The following is a 14,881-nucleotide window of genomic DNA, read 5'->3' as shown; positions in this document are numbered from 1 at the left end:
CAGCTTAAGAAAATAAATCACAATGCTTGCTTAGCTGAGGCATTTTTAAGCTGTAAAGGCAAAAGCTCCAGGCAGGAAGAGCTCACCAGGGAAATCCCCTTTGCGACTGCTTTGGCCAAACTCCTGCAGCTGTGCTTGCTGGTTGATCTGCTCCTTCTGCAGATTTTCATACCAGTGGGTGACTTCTGCTCGCAGATCAGCCACCTGATCACTGGGGTACATTTCTATGGTCATCTGAAAGGAAACAGGGATTTTATTTTCCCAAGAGAGCTGTGGGATTAGGAGCACTGAGCAGGGAGGCTGTGCCTGGAAAGGGATTTTCACCCACCTTGTCAGGAAGGCCAGCTGGCTGACAGACAATCCTTAGAGGTAGAGACTGTTTGTCACTCAGGGCTTTCAAGTGACTGCTGATGCCAGTGCCTTCAATCTGCCACTGCCTCAGGTGATATGCAAACCTTAGGAAGCAGGGAAAAACACGGAAAAAGTGGTTTTGTCAAAGCCTGTTTAATCCAAATGTTTGCTGAACAATGAAAGAAAGACAAAACCTGCAAATGCTGTTTTGATAGACAAAATCTGCAAATGCTGTTTTATTTTTTTGGTAAGAGGAAGTTATTGACAGCCTCGCTGTGTTTGAAATAAAATTAAAATAACTTTTAAGAAGTTTCTTTGGTGAGGGATGGGGAAACACAAACACATCCACACATTTTTATACAAGAACAAGGGCCAGCTCTGGCAACCGTTTAAACTTTATTTATTACCTTTCACAATTATTCCCTACTGCCTTTCCTTTACACAAAGAAACCATTCCTTAAATTAATAATCACTCTTAACACACTCAACATTATGGTAAGAGGAATAGAAATAAATTCTGCATCGAAATAGATCAATAGAGTTTTTTACCTTCTCCTAAAAGCCTCCAGGTGTGTTTTCAGCATTAAGAGCCCTCTTTCAATGATGGTCAGACTTGAATGAGAGTCTTGCTCCAGGTTACTCGAAGCTATCATCAGACTCTCCATACACTTGCTAATAAATTCCTGCTCTTTTTCCAGGCCAGTTTTACCTGCAACACCAGTTCAAGTCAATTTATAGGCACAGCTTTGGAACAACGCATTTTAATACTAAGGATAATAAAAGGATAAAGAATAAAATATAAAAGAATAATAAAAGGATAGTGCTGGGTATTCTTTAAAGCATTTCAAACAGCAAAAAAAGGATGAAAATGGAAGTGGGTACCGTTGATGTAGTAGGAGTTGATGTACTGGATGGCTGCTCGACTGACATCTCCAGACTGGGCCCTTAGAGCAATGCCCCAGAACTGGTCCATGCCACACAGCTGTTGGCCAAAAGGAAAACAAGCACAGAAACAAAACATTGCCTCATTAATTTACTGAGAGTGAGGATTTTCTGATCTGAGACTTTTTTTTACCTCTTGACTCAATCATAACAATATCTCATTTTCTCCACTGTTTGCACTGTCATCACTGCACACACCAATTACTACAGAACTCTCAGTTTCTCAGAAACAGTTTCCAAGTCACACATGAGGAGAACTGGTTGAAATTCAAAATAGTGAAATTTCATTTCTGACAAACAGGAGTACTTCCAAATGAAGCTTTAAACCACAACTACAATCAATATTCATGGCAAGAAAAAAAAATGCCTCAAATCAATTTGGAGAACATATTCTAAATATAATTTTATTTATGAAGTAATTGCTCTGGATTAAAAGCTTCTAAAGTATATAATACATAACATTTTACAACACATTTCTAGTCAGAGTTAAGTATGACTAACAGAATGTCATTTGACTCTTTTTCACTAGATAAGTAAATGTTACAAACATGGTTTTTAAACTCAGCAGTGGATATAGCTCAGTTATGATAAAATATGATAAACTGCACAAAGAGATGCAGGCAACAGGTATCAGGTTTTGGTGGTTTCCTGTCTTTGCACTGAGAGACAAAATGCCCAGGTGGCAGAGAGAAGAGAAGCGAGGGACAGAGGCAGGCTCACCTCGGAGTTGGAGCCCCCATCGTAGGCACTCGTGGCCAGCCGAGCCAAGTTACACAAATGCTGGAAGAGGTTCAGGCCAGTCATGCTGATGGTTTCAGGTTTCAGCTGGGGCATCTAAACAAATGCAAAAAGATGTCACAGCTGGAGCACAGAGCAATTGCAGGGTATTTATTTCACTAGCACTGTTATTACTAATCACTGCTATTATTAATCCCACTCAAATGTAGTAGATCAAATAGACTTGCTCTTGAAAAAGATCATACTCTGAGTTTTAGATAGAATAAAGAAATCAACTATGATTGGCTTGAACAGTTCACTTCACCACTGATTTGAACTGTAACAATGCAGAGGAAAAAGAGTTATTGCATTTTAACATCAACTGCTTAACTTATCATCAGCAGGAGCACTTGTTAGCGTATGTGACATCCATCCAAAAAACTTACACATGTGCAAAACCAGACAAAAACCTATGCAATCTTGGGAAAGAACTAGACTACTATTTTATTAATTTTTGCACAATCTATCCATTTTGTAATGCCATCTGTCAAAATAGATGGATGGAATTGAACCCCCTGGAGAAAGCTCTGCATGTTTGTCTTTTCAGTGGCTGTATTGCTGATATTTATAGGCCCCTCTGAAAAAGAAAAGTCCATTTTTCAGTCAGGTGGAGCTGTACAGCATAAAGCAAACTATAGTTTTGTGAAGATTCTTCTCCAAATTGAAATAAAGTGCTACACAGCTGCAGACAGAACACGTGGGCTATCTGTAAAGAAGCACTCAGGTAAATTGTACTGTGAAAAGAATTCCCACAAATCCATTTCCTTCCTCTCTCCAAGCACAGGAAAACCTTTCCATGACAAGCAGGGCCCTCCTGGACTACTGAAGAGATGATTTCCATAGAAACAATTTTAAATGCAATAAACAGTGTTGAAATGGAATGAAACATTCTCTTCATTATTGGAATGATGAGGCTGCAATTAACTGTGCACATACCTTTTCCAAAAAAAGATGCTTGTACGTCTCCATCCCCATGGCGTGCTGGTCCTTGCTCCGTACTTGATTCAAGAACCAGTGAAGTGCATCATCATAACATTCAGAATCTTCTACTAAGCAGTGCCACAGGATGTCCACTTGTTCTAAACTCAACCCTACAATTGGGCAAGTATTTTTAACTACTCTTTTATGACACCAAATATTTCATAAAACCCAAGAACACACAGAAAAATCAGAGTATTTCTGTCAGGTCATAACACATAAATGACAATTTGACTATCTATAGTGAGACCATCCAAATATTAATTGTAAAAAGTGTAATTTCATTCTTCATAAGGAAAATTAATTTCTGACAGTATTAAAATATGAAGAATTATTTCTTTTTGGAATACAGTACTCCAGTAAAAGATCTCATTATGGACACAAACCATTATGTACCATAAGTACATAATGTATTATCCTCCTTTCATAATTACTACAATCCTATTATTCAGAAAAACTGCAGCACAGAGAATATGAAAATTTGTTTTTACAGAACTGCAACAGAATTTGAACTCCAACATTGGTTCTGTGCCTTTGCCAGAAAATTTTCCTTCTTTTGAAACTGTCTCAGGGATTATTCTAAATTGTTTGTTTAAACTAACATATTAAGCTGACATGGATTGTTAAGAAGTATTTTTGCCTTACTCTGGGTGGTTTTGTGGTAAGATAACCTGAAATACTCACTGAAATGATCTGGGGATCCCAGAGTAGAAAACACACATGTCAGGAACTGGAGACGAACCTGAACCTCTGCACTGTGGCTGTATCTAAATGAAAATTTGGACAAAAAATGGATGTTTGTTTCGTTGTTTATTGCTGTAACTTCTTTCCTACTCATCCTTGTGCCTCTTAAAAGCATAAATGATTGTTTCTTACAGTTCTTTCTTTCTTTCTGAATTTCTAGTTCAGAGTATGGCCCAAACCCCAGCTGAAGATGCTTCAGAACCACCCCAAACAGCAGAATGACACAACAGCTGTCACTAGAAAAAAACCTTTTTTCCTTGGGAATTGAGAAGGGGGATGGGAGTGGGGTTTTTTGTCTTACAGTTCCATTCAAGTGTATCATTTTGTCACCTTGCAAGATCCACCTTATTTTTCCCCCTAAGCTGTAAAATGCTGATATTTCTACTCTAAATTTCCAATTCCAAATGATACATATTCTTTATGAAAATATTTTCATAACTTACATAAAAACATTGACTTAATTTCTATTTATGCAGTAAAAGCTTGATGGTAAAAGGAGCAGAACAATTTCTCATTTTACCTGAATTTAAAGGATCCCACCTTCCTAAGTAATTCCTCACTTAAGCAACATCTAATATAAAGGGTGAAGTTAGATTTGAAGAAGTTAAATTGGACCCATAAATAGCAACATTTTTCAGATGTGGATGCCCATATTGACTTTGACATCTGTCAAAACATGAACAGTCTGTTCCTCTGGGACTGGGGAGCTGGAAATTGCATTGCTTGTTTATATACACCTGATTTTAATCACACAGATTAGAAAGTGCAGATGGATGTATTCCAACAAAAAAATCATGCAAAGACTAATGGCAAATTTTAAAACTAAAACATTTGAATAGTTCTAGTACACAAAATCACTTTAAATTAACTTAGATATCAAAACCTTCATGTTTTATTTGCACACAAATATTCAACGTGACTTCTAACAAAAAATGACACCAGAGTTGGTTTAAGGAAAAGGAGCTATTTAAAATGTTTTTACAGAGTTTTGTAGAAGTCAGGAAATCTCCCTAGAGAAAGCCTTTACTTACAAGAACACGTGAGCAGCAACACTGGCAAAAACCATAAAACACCAAGCACTCCAAGTCAGCTGGGTACTTACAGTGCATGTTTGTGTCGTCCCTCTCTGACTGCCTGGATGTAGTGTACCAAATTATCAAAGAAAAGTTTCATCATGTTCAGTTCTTTTTCTGCCCACCTGTGGCAATTCAAAGGAAAAAGATGAGAAAAGCCCCAAGAAGCAGACAGCTGTTACAGGAAAATGGTACACACATAACATTCATTTTTCCATCTCAGGAGCATTTCCCAGTACTGTACTCTCTTCTTCCTTGCAATCCTTAAGGTTTCCTAATGCTATTTTCAGCTGTAGGACTGACAGAACACTCCCTGTGGAGCCCATGAAAACTGTTCTAAAGGCCCTAATTCAGAAAAGGTCTAAGACAGAACTGGGCCTATGTTTAAATGTCACATCAAAAAGGCCAAGGAAAATTGCTGATTATCACTGTCCCCTTACCAGCAGTTCTGTCAGTCTGTTCTCGACAGTTACACCAGGCATGTGTTCTGCTAAGGAATGCTGAACTCTGTATTATCTTCACCTTTCACAGGGTTTTAGACACCAAAGAGCCCCCTAGATTGTTGGGACAGGGGCCTACTTACATTGTGATCCAATGGGTATCATAGCTGCTCCCAAATTGCTGGAATGTTCCAAACAGCTTGGGAAGAAGACGAAGTGAAACGACTACAGATCTAAGGGAGAAAAATGATGGCAAGATGTGACTGTCACAAAACTGAAATAATTCACTGAAAAATTCCTTTGAGAAGCTCCACTTCTGTAAGCAAACCAACTAAAGGAAAGTGCTGTAAATCATAAATCACAGAGTGATCTGGGTTGGAAGGGACTTTAAAAGTCACCTCATTCCACCTCCTGCCATGGGGGTAGGGACACCTTCCCCCATCCCAGGGTGCTCCAAGCCCTGTCCAACATGGCCTTGGACACTTCCAGGGATGGGGTAGCCCCAGCTTCTCTGGGCAACCTCTGCCAGGGCCTCAACACCCTCACAATCAACCATTTTCTCCTCCTATCTAATCTAAACCTACTTTCTTTCATTTGGAAGCCATTGCCCCTTGTCCTGCCACTCCAGGCTGCTGTAAAAAGTCTCTCTCCCAGGTCCCCTCAGGGACTGAAGGCCACAATTAGAGACTGAAGCCTTCTCTTTTCCAGGCTGAACAATCCCAATTCTCTCACAGGAGAGGGGCTCCATCCCTCTCATCAGCTTCTCTGGAGGTGCTCCAACAGGCTCATGTCCTTCTTGTGCTTGTGAAATCTCCCATCAAGTCAACCAAGAAGTTTTCTGAACCTGAACTACACTTACTTCTATTTCTTTACATGCAACTCCTTGGACAGAGAGCTGAGAATAATCTCTCAGCATGCTTGTACCTCCTCTCACAAGTTCTCAGCAAAAAGGTAACACCATAACACAGCAGGTGATGTCTAGCAGTCATCTGTACCATGAAAACAAATTCCACTTTCACCAGTACAATCTCACAGCTTTGGCTGGCATTAAAACGAGTTCTTTGAGGTCAAGGTGCTCCTTCCTCACAGAAACTAAACCCTCTAACAGACTTGTCTGTTCCTCAGCCACCTGTGTGTAAAACCTGAATATTCAGTATAAAATGCTCAGGCCAAGGCCCCTGACTGACTGAGGTGCAGACCTGATTTTACCAAAGGCAGGAAAGCAATAACCTCTGGCAAAAGGCAGAACAGACAAATGCAACAAAATGAGAAATTCAGGACACCAAAACAAAAAGAAAAGGAGCATCAAAAACATCTACAACACTTGGGAAACTATTTTTATTCTTCTGCTTTTGCTTAGTTTAAGTTGTTTTCCTGTAAAATAAAATAACCATTACAGCCAATTTGGATTTCTGTTATGTTGCAAAAATAAGATAGTTAGAAAACAGATAATTTATGGTTCAAGTTACCTGTTGTTTGCTAAATTTTCTAAGCAGCCTTCAATAAATCTCATTCGAATCTGTCTGTCAGTGAACCAGCACACTAAAGAACAGAGCAGCTTCTCTGCCTCATTTATTAACCCTTCAGAGAGATGAATCTACAGCAAGCAGAAAGAAAGGTCAATGAATATTTTGTATTTATTTTCTTTCTTTAAAAAGTGTTTTCTGGTATTTGACTCACTGCATCTTCATCCTGGACCAGATCCCAGAGCAAGGTATTTCCCTTCTTACAAACATTATCCAAATTAATGTCTGTCACTGCATTGCTGTTGTACTGATGTTTGTGAACTGCTGGGCCTGCAGAAAATAGAAAGAGCATTAGTGAACAAACAGAAGGAACCATCTGAATTGAACATTATTCCCTAAGTGCACAAACAACAACGCATTTGATTTGTTAACTTGGACTATTTCAAAGTGCAGCAACCCTGTAATTGCAGCCTTTTTTCACATATGGGTTCTTAAAAGACCATACCAGAAGCCAACAGGGCAGTTGGGCCAATATTTACACTGCTTTTGGCAAATGGCAAAGTGCAATTACAAACAGCACTGAAGAACTGCAGATGCAATTGCTTTTTAATTTAATTCATACTGTAATTAATATATTTCTTAAGCCTTTCTGTGTTGCTGTGGTCCAAAGGGAGTTATCTCCATAACCACCAGGGCTGGAATGCAGGGAAGGAGCACATTTCAATAAATTCCCCTCCTACTACAGGATTCCCTTCATCCAACTAAAAACCAGGGAAAACAAACAGCATTTTTCCACGTGCTACAACATCAAAGTGCAGGGTATTAGAAACTCATCATGTTTTTCATAAACACTGATAGACATTTTCTTTCCTCTCTGTGCCCACAGCTGGCACCATTCATTGATCTGCTATTTAATACCATTTCCATGGAACAGCAAAGTCAAGTAGAAAATTCAGACTGCACACAGAACACTGTAATTATTTGCACATGCAAAACTAGGGGTGTCAAAAATAAAATGCACTGAAGGCCTCATGCTCAACCAGTAATTTCAATCTTCAGTTAGACAAATAATATCTGTGGAAAATATTGAAAAAAATATGCTGATTTACAGATTTATAAAGTTTTTAATAGTTTATTCAACTCCAGGGAAAAAAATCCAAATTGTCAATGTCAGGCTAAAATTTATCATAAAAACTTTTCATTCAATTACTCCAGGGAAATATGTAAACAGCACTGGGTTTGCTATCTGCTGGATGAGAGCAAACTTGGTTCTTGCAGCCAGTGAAGAAAAACAGGAACCCTTCAGCAACCCTGCTCTCCATTATGTTTAAAAACAGGGTAAAAGAGAAAATAAAGCTGCCAAAATAGCATATGGAAAGAGTATATAATTCTTGAGAAGTGTTTGAGGAGCATTTTAAATTGCACCCTGAAGTAAAGCAGAAGATTTGGCAGTGCAAGATGAAATAGCATAAAATGCTCTTTACAGCAAGGTCCCAAAAGTATCAGGTCATATTTTAAGTCATTTTTCCAGAATTATCTTCTCTAGAGCCCATTATGGTTCATTCATTTATAGGTTAATTTATGATTTCAAGTGTACAAAATCACAGTAATGTGCACCCACCAGCACAAAAACTGCAGAAAGTTTCAGAGTGGAAGATCTTTTAAGAAGAGTCTTGCATTTCAGTACCACCTTTCTTTACACTTAAATAACCTATTAGAAAAACACTTCCTAGGTTCTCTTGTGCCTTTATTTGTTTTAACTTGCATTCAAAGCTCCAGATGAAATGGAAAGGTGGGGGATTTAAAAATATAAATACAGCTAAACACAAATGAATATTTCTGTGTTGACAAATGAAGAGAGAAACAAAAATGTATCTCTTGGAGAAACATCAAGTTCTCAGCAGTCATCATGGCTTCTTTGGATGAATACAAATAAATGGTTAAAATAACTTCATTATTTTAATTACTGGAGACTAATTCAAAATGACAAACCAAGTTTTTCAGTTTTTCTTTGATCAGTGTTACCTTGACTCAGATGTTCATGATAGATAGAGGCCAGGTTTGGGAGGTGCTGCTGAAGATGAGATGTTAGCTCAGCATGGGAATTAATCTGTACAAGCTCTTCTTCGCAGCCAGACTCCTCCCCATCAAAATCTGCCATATTTTTCTCTGATTTTGCACTGACTTGAGAACTACTGCAGCTGACATCATCTGCACTAAGCATATCATCAACCATATGCCTGTAAAAGAAGAATATCAGAATGGACAATATCAAAGAGGAAATTGTTTATAGCAGACTACAAGTGAGCAGACATCTCCCTAAAGCTAAAGTCAGGATGAATCATCTGTTTGAACAGCAGCCCTTGTATGAATTGGAAAAACTACTACAGATAACTAAACTGAAGGTCTCACTAGCATGAGGACTGAGTTGGCCTCTTAATATTAACTAAATGCAGCACTTTGCAAAACATTTTGAACATTTTCTTAAATGCTGTCTTATTTATTCAATACCAGAACTTAAGAGAAACCTTTAATCAGATGTTAACAAATCAGGTGTCTGTGTAACTGTCTGTGATAATGATCATCTCTGCAAGACAAAATTATCCTGAGCTACAGCACAATGTCCACACACCAATTTCTGCCCAGATGGAGGATTTTGCTACCTATCTGCCCAGACAAAGGATTTTGCTAACTTTTACTTCTGTTATGGAAGGAGTCAGAGGAAACTGCATCAAGGCAAATATAGGCTGGACATTAGGAAGAAGTTTTTTACAGAAAGGTCGATAAAGTTCTGGAATGGCTGCCCAGGGAGATGGTGGGGTCACCATCCCTGGGTGTGTTTAACAAAGCCTGGATGTGGCACTCAGTGCCATGGCTTAGTTGAGGTGTTAGGGCATGGACTGGGCTCAATCTTTAAGGTCTCTCTCTCCCAAAGCAGTCATTGTGTGATTCTGTGAAATGCCAAGCTACGTACCCATCGTGGTGGTGGTGGTGGTGGTGGTGGTGGTGGTGCTGGGGCCCAATGAACTGCCGACAGTTAAACAGCTCGTTCCCGATGGTTTCCCCAAGGAAGTCCCCTGTGTGAGTGATACAGGAATCCTGAGAGCCCTGTGAGATGTGAGCAGCGCTCATGTCCCCCGCCATGTCGTGCTCAGCGTCCTCGCCGTGGGGACAGGCGTCCAGCATGCGGATGCGGTTGTCCACGGGCGCCACGGCGTCGGCGCTGAACACGTGCTCCTTGCCCTGCCCGTTACTGGTGCCGCTCCTCTCTGCAGCCCCCTGGGCGTCTGCCAGGCAAATGCCCGCCTGGGATTCCAGTTTTCTGCCTCGTAGATCTGTGCTCCTGCTGCTTTTCTGGGGGTTGTGACTCCTGTCTTCTTCCTCTTCGTCCTCCTCCTCTTTGAGCGCCTCGATGTCGGCGATGTCCTCCGACTGCGCCTCGCTGCCGGGGCTGCCGGCGGACTGGCTGGCGTGGCTGGAGTTGGCCTCGTTGCTGGATCCATCGCTGTGGCCGCTGCTGCTCCCAGGCCCGCTGCTGCCATCCTCGCCGCTGTTGGCTGTCTCATCGGAGCTTCCTTGCATGGATTCCTGAAATTATTGCGTGGTTTTTTTTAAGATTGGTGGAGAAAATAAAGCAGCACTGGAAATACATAATTAATATCGTCATCATCATTCAAACATCATTCTTCCTTCAGGAGGAAATGTGTCACATCTACAAGTTGCCATTCATTCTTTCTCAATTTGGTTGCTGATGACAAAATGCTCCCAGCAAGATTCAGATTTAATAATTGATTTTCTGCATTACCTTGTTGCTAACAGGGTGTATGTGCAGACTTTGCACATGCACAGAGCCCCAGCGTGACAATGCCTTGCTGTCCATTACTAAGAGATTAACCTAACTGGAACACTATTTAAATGCAGGAATACATTTGTCTGAGGTGGTTTGGAAACAAGTACAGCTAAAACATCATTTTTATAGCTGGTAACAGGCAGCTCAGTGACAAAATTCCCAGAGTCAGAGCCACACCCTCACCTCTGTGTCCGAAAGTCGCTGCTGGACGTGTTTTGTTCTGTTGATCAGCTGTTCCTCCATTTCAATGTCACTGCCTCCACTCTGATGGGTGTCACTGTTGTCACTACTTTGAGGGCTTGCTGCTGGTGACCCTAATTCAAAACAACATTTCCCAGTTATTCACCGACAGGTAATTACTGGAATGTAACAGTATTGCATAAATCTGCCTCAAATATTGAGCATTCTTCCAGCAAACAGGGATATAACTCAAACTATGTGTACCTAAACACTAAAAATTTCACTTAGAACACTGAGCATTTTACAAAGTTTGTACTTTGATGTCTCTTCTTGCCACTGTTATACAAATTTCTACTCAAAATACCATTTCATTTGACTTCTCATAAAAACCAAATTTCAAATTTAATTCTGCTCCAAATTCAAAAGCACAGTAGAATCAAAAGAGCCAGATTGTGGTGTACAACTAAAATTATACTTACAAGGGGAAGGGGCTGCTCTTCTGAGCTCCTCTTCTTCTGAAGGAAAAAAACAGGATGGAAAAATAAGTGACTAAAAATCATTTTGTCAGCATATAGTTGTCAATGATTCATAAAAGCCAGCAGCATGAAGAGAAAGGGAAACTACAGGAAAATGGCTTGGCAGCACCTTTAGTAATGACTGTGGGGAAATACACAGCCCAGTAAAAAACAAAATCACCAAATCAGAAACAGCATGTAATACCAGAAACTAGGTAAAAGGTAAGTAAGCTTTTTGTGCAGCTTTTAAGTCACAGATGTGCAGCAGAACAAGAAAAGTTATGGATCATTTTCTGAATTTAAAAGAAAAAAGAAAAATACAGACTACTCTAGCTATACAAACAGAATGGATCTGAAACACAAAGCTTCCCAAAAGCACTCACAGACTTTTCATGCTTTCATCTACAGCCTCAAGTTCTGCTGGAAAAATACACCAGCATGACACTTTTAAAAAATACTTAAAGGAGAAAGTTCTATACCTGCTTTTTGTCCAAACTCAACATGGAGACTATGTAAAATCCAAATTTAACCTCCAGATCTACTGGAAAACCACACACCTTTTTTGTTTCCCATGGGCAGGTTGGTACTCAGTAAAGATGCAAAGGAGCTTTGTTTTGACAGCTGAGCCTTAGCTGCCAGGGCATTATTCCACAGGGCTTTGATCAGCATGGATGCCAAATACAAGGTCTGCAAAGGAAACCAGGGAAAAGTCCCATTAAGCAGCAGATTTTGGATAGAAAGAGCCACTGTTCATTTTTCTCTAGGTCAATACTACAGCTCACCAAAATAAACTCACCAAAATAAACAACTCAACTAAATAATGGGTGAAACACATTGTAACTTCAGACAGGAAGTTAAAATCTTCCATCAGTGGTTACATAATCTCTAAAAATTATGCTTTAAAAGAGAGGAAAGATGCAATTGAAGAAACATGACAGCTTTACTCCTAGAGTTCCCCCCTTCTGCATTAGTGAATATTCCTTTAGGAAGACAAGCCCATCACGGTTGTTTAACACTCTCCTTTAATTGCTCTTCTCATGCCAGAAATGCTGCTGGCCTTGTCTTTACCTGTTCAGTGTGAGCACTGGGGTGAAGAGTTGAGACAAGGTTCAGGAGGTGTCTAAGTGGAACAGGGTCCAAGTTTTTGATCAAAGAAGGAAACAAGTCGTGAATGTACCGACTGCAGTGCTTCAGCTACAAGGAACAAACAGAGGAGGGAACAGGAACAGCAAAATCAACAAATAAATCAAATATTGCAGCAAACAAATACATTTGTACAAATTCTCAGGAGAAGCTGTCAAATAATTCCAAACTCCAGCGGATTTGCAATTTTGACTAAAGTAATTTGGACACTGTAAAGCCAGCAAAGGTACAAATCAAATGTAACAGTTCCTTCCTTAGCTCTAGTTCTGAGAGATTGGGTGAAAAGAAGAACTGGAACTCTGTTTTGTATTTGAACTTAAATATAACTTCTAAAATATTACGTTTATATGCTAAATCTGAGGGAAGCAGTATTTGCAATGATTACCTTATTAGCAGAGGTAAATACAAATGAAGATTACTCAGGAACAGACTCTGTGAGGATTATAAAGAAATCTTTTGTCTTTCCAGTGATGGATGTCAAAAAATATGACAGTGTGTTCAGTTAACTACTCCATTTCCACATGAAAGGGACAGTGCTCCTGGATGACTCCTCTTGGGTTAAATGCTGCTTTTCACAGCCACTTAAAAGAGTTTCTTTACGTTATAAGGATGTTGTTATTCAAAAAATAAAATTACGCTTACAGGAAATTTCTAGGAAAAAAATTCTTACGTTGGTTACCACACTTGCACCTCAAAGGGGTTTTTTCATGATTTGTTTTATTTTGCCTTCCTGGCATTAAAATATCTGTGTCAGCAATTCGCTGTGTACAGGCCAACTTTCACAGGATTCACAGTGCAAGGAAACCATGTGGGTTCTACACAAAGATGCATTTAAACATCTTGAGATAACTTCAACTTAAGGAAGATGAGTCTGAAAGCTCATTTAAAAAGTGGAAAATAAACCTTAAGGCCTTCTGTTCTTTCAGCCTAAAGGTGTCAGCCTTTTAAACAACGTTAGAGCTTTAAGGAAGTGATCCTTTTACGGGAAGTGATCAGGACATGCTTAACTCTGATACCAAAGATATTGTGAAAATATCGCTATGTCAAAATGAACACTTAAACTGTAAAAGCATTATCAAAAATAGGTAATTATATTATTCCTAAAGCAGTATAAAATGTACTGAAAAAATCCAGAGGTCTAACAGTGTGCGACATGCTGTGTGAAAACATCAAGGAAGTGAAAATACTGTTTTAAAATGTGGTGTAAAATAAATAATTATTAATTACTCTGACACAGCAAAATAGTGGAGCAAAAGCTGTTCCAATGAGCATTTAATTAACATTCCAGCTTCATGTTTTAATGACAATGGACCACACTGGTTCAGAGTGTGTGTTCAGTACTATTTGATTGAAATAAATGACAAAGAAATGTTGAACACATAAAAACCCTCTTTAAATTCTAACCTGCTATAACAGTGTGTTCCCTAGGCCTGCTCATGTCTATTGTATTCAAATGCCCTAAATAAAAATGTCACAACCTAAAATAACAAGCAGAATGACCCATTAAAAGTAGCACACAAATAAATCTTTCTGAAGGCAAAAAGCCTATCAGTTTCCAGCTTCAGCAAGCAAAAAATAAAATTTCAGTGCCTTCTATAGATTTTAACAGCAGCAGAGGAGCACAGCTGTAAACTTCACTGCCACAATTTTCACCTGATTGTTCCCACCAGGAGTACCAGAAATGGAAGCTACAATACACAGGAGCAAGGCAATTTAGCACAATAGTAAAAATACTGCAACTACCCTACAACCTTCATCCCCATTCCCAGTGAAAACACTCTGTCCTTGCTATACAACTTCATTTTTTTCCTTGTATCAAAGTAGCCAGGGTGATTTCTTGCATCTAATAAATAACCCAGTAACTGTGGCAGTTACCTAACTTGACATTTTGGTCAGCAAAACGCTCAGACAGACAAGAAAAAGCAATAAACTCAACTTTAAGAATGTGAAACAAAATCGACTTATTTTCTATTTTGTTTTTCTTTTATCACTCCTGCAATTACAAAAATTCAATATATACCTGTGCAGCAGCCCAAATACAGTCTATATGTTGAGTACTAAGTCTCCCTTCAGCTGCAAGAAAATTCAGAATCACTTGGCACTGTTTGATGATCTGCAAAGTGAGAACATAGTGAGGAAAGATTTACTAGAACAACAAGTTCATGCTCCATGTTTATACTAAATTTATGATAATCAAATACAAACCTCAATATGTAAATTTGGTCCAAAAATGTGCTCAACTACATTGTTGCTGATAAGCCAGTCTGCAAGTTCTTTTGCAATTGACCTGGAGATGAAAAAAGAGTGGAAACATAAAATGATCTGCCTGTAATATTCACTCTGTGCTCTCCTCTAGCACAGCACATCCTGCAAGTTGGTATCTGCAGCTGTAGTGAGGGCACAAAAACCTTCTGAACACAAA

The 14,881-nt window shown here is 39.2% G+C and overlaps 1 protein-coding gene across 1 annotated transcript in view; it reads right to left on the bottom strand.

Moving 5' to 3' along the window:
* The window catches only part of USP34 (ubiquitin specific peptidase 34), a 118,835-nt gene that overhangs the window by 56,576 nt on the left and 47,378 nt on the right, over positions 1–14,881 (bottom strand). Inside the window, exons 9-27 of the mRNA XM_066546024.1 lie at positions 14,665–14,746; positions 14,480–14,572; positions 12,385–12,510; positions 11,874–12,003; positions 11,281–11,316; positions 10,805–10,935; positions 9,746–10,359; positions 8,797–9,011; positions 6,986–7,101; positions 6,775–6,902; positions 5,449–5,538; positions 4,895–4,990; positions 3,733–3,815; positions 3,007–3,161; positions 2,014–2,127; positions 1,234–1,333; positions 901–1,060; positions 329–455; positions 87–234 (exon numbers count right to left, since the gene is read on the bottom strand). Of these exons, the coding sequence (XP_066402121.1) occupies positions 87–234; positions 329–455; positions 901–1,060; positions 1,234–1,333; positions 2,014–2,127; positions 3,007–3,161; positions 3,733–3,815; positions 4,895–4,990; positions 5,449–5,538; positions 6,775–6,902; positions 6,986–7,101; positions 8,797–9,011; positions 9,746–10,359; positions 10,805–10,935; positions 11,281–11,316; positions 11,874–12,003; positions 12,385–12,510; positions 14,480–14,572; positions 14,665–14,746 (2,744 nt within the window). The remainder of the gene's footprint in view (positions 1–86; positions 235–328; positions 456–900; positions 1,061–1,233; positions 1,334–2,013; positions 2,128–3,006; positions 3,162–3,732; positions 3,816–4,894; positions 4,991–5,448; positions 5,539–6,774; positions 6,903–6,985; positions 7,102–8,796; positions 9,012–9,745; positions 10,360–10,804; positions 10,936–11,280; positions 11,317–11,873; positions 12,004–12,384; positions 12,511–14,479; positions 14,573–14,664; positions 14,747–14,881) is intronic.

This window comes from Molothrus aeneus, chromosome 3 (genome assembly GCF_037042795.1).
Source record: "Molothrus aeneus isolate 106 chromosome 3, BPBGC_Maene_1.0, whole genome shotgun sequence".
NCBI lineage: Eukaryota > Metazoa > Chordata > Aves > Passeriformes > Icteridae > Molothrus > Molothrus aeneus.
The sequence above is the reverse complement of the archived record's forward strand: the minus strand, read 5'-3'. Positions and strand labels throughout refer to the sequence as shown.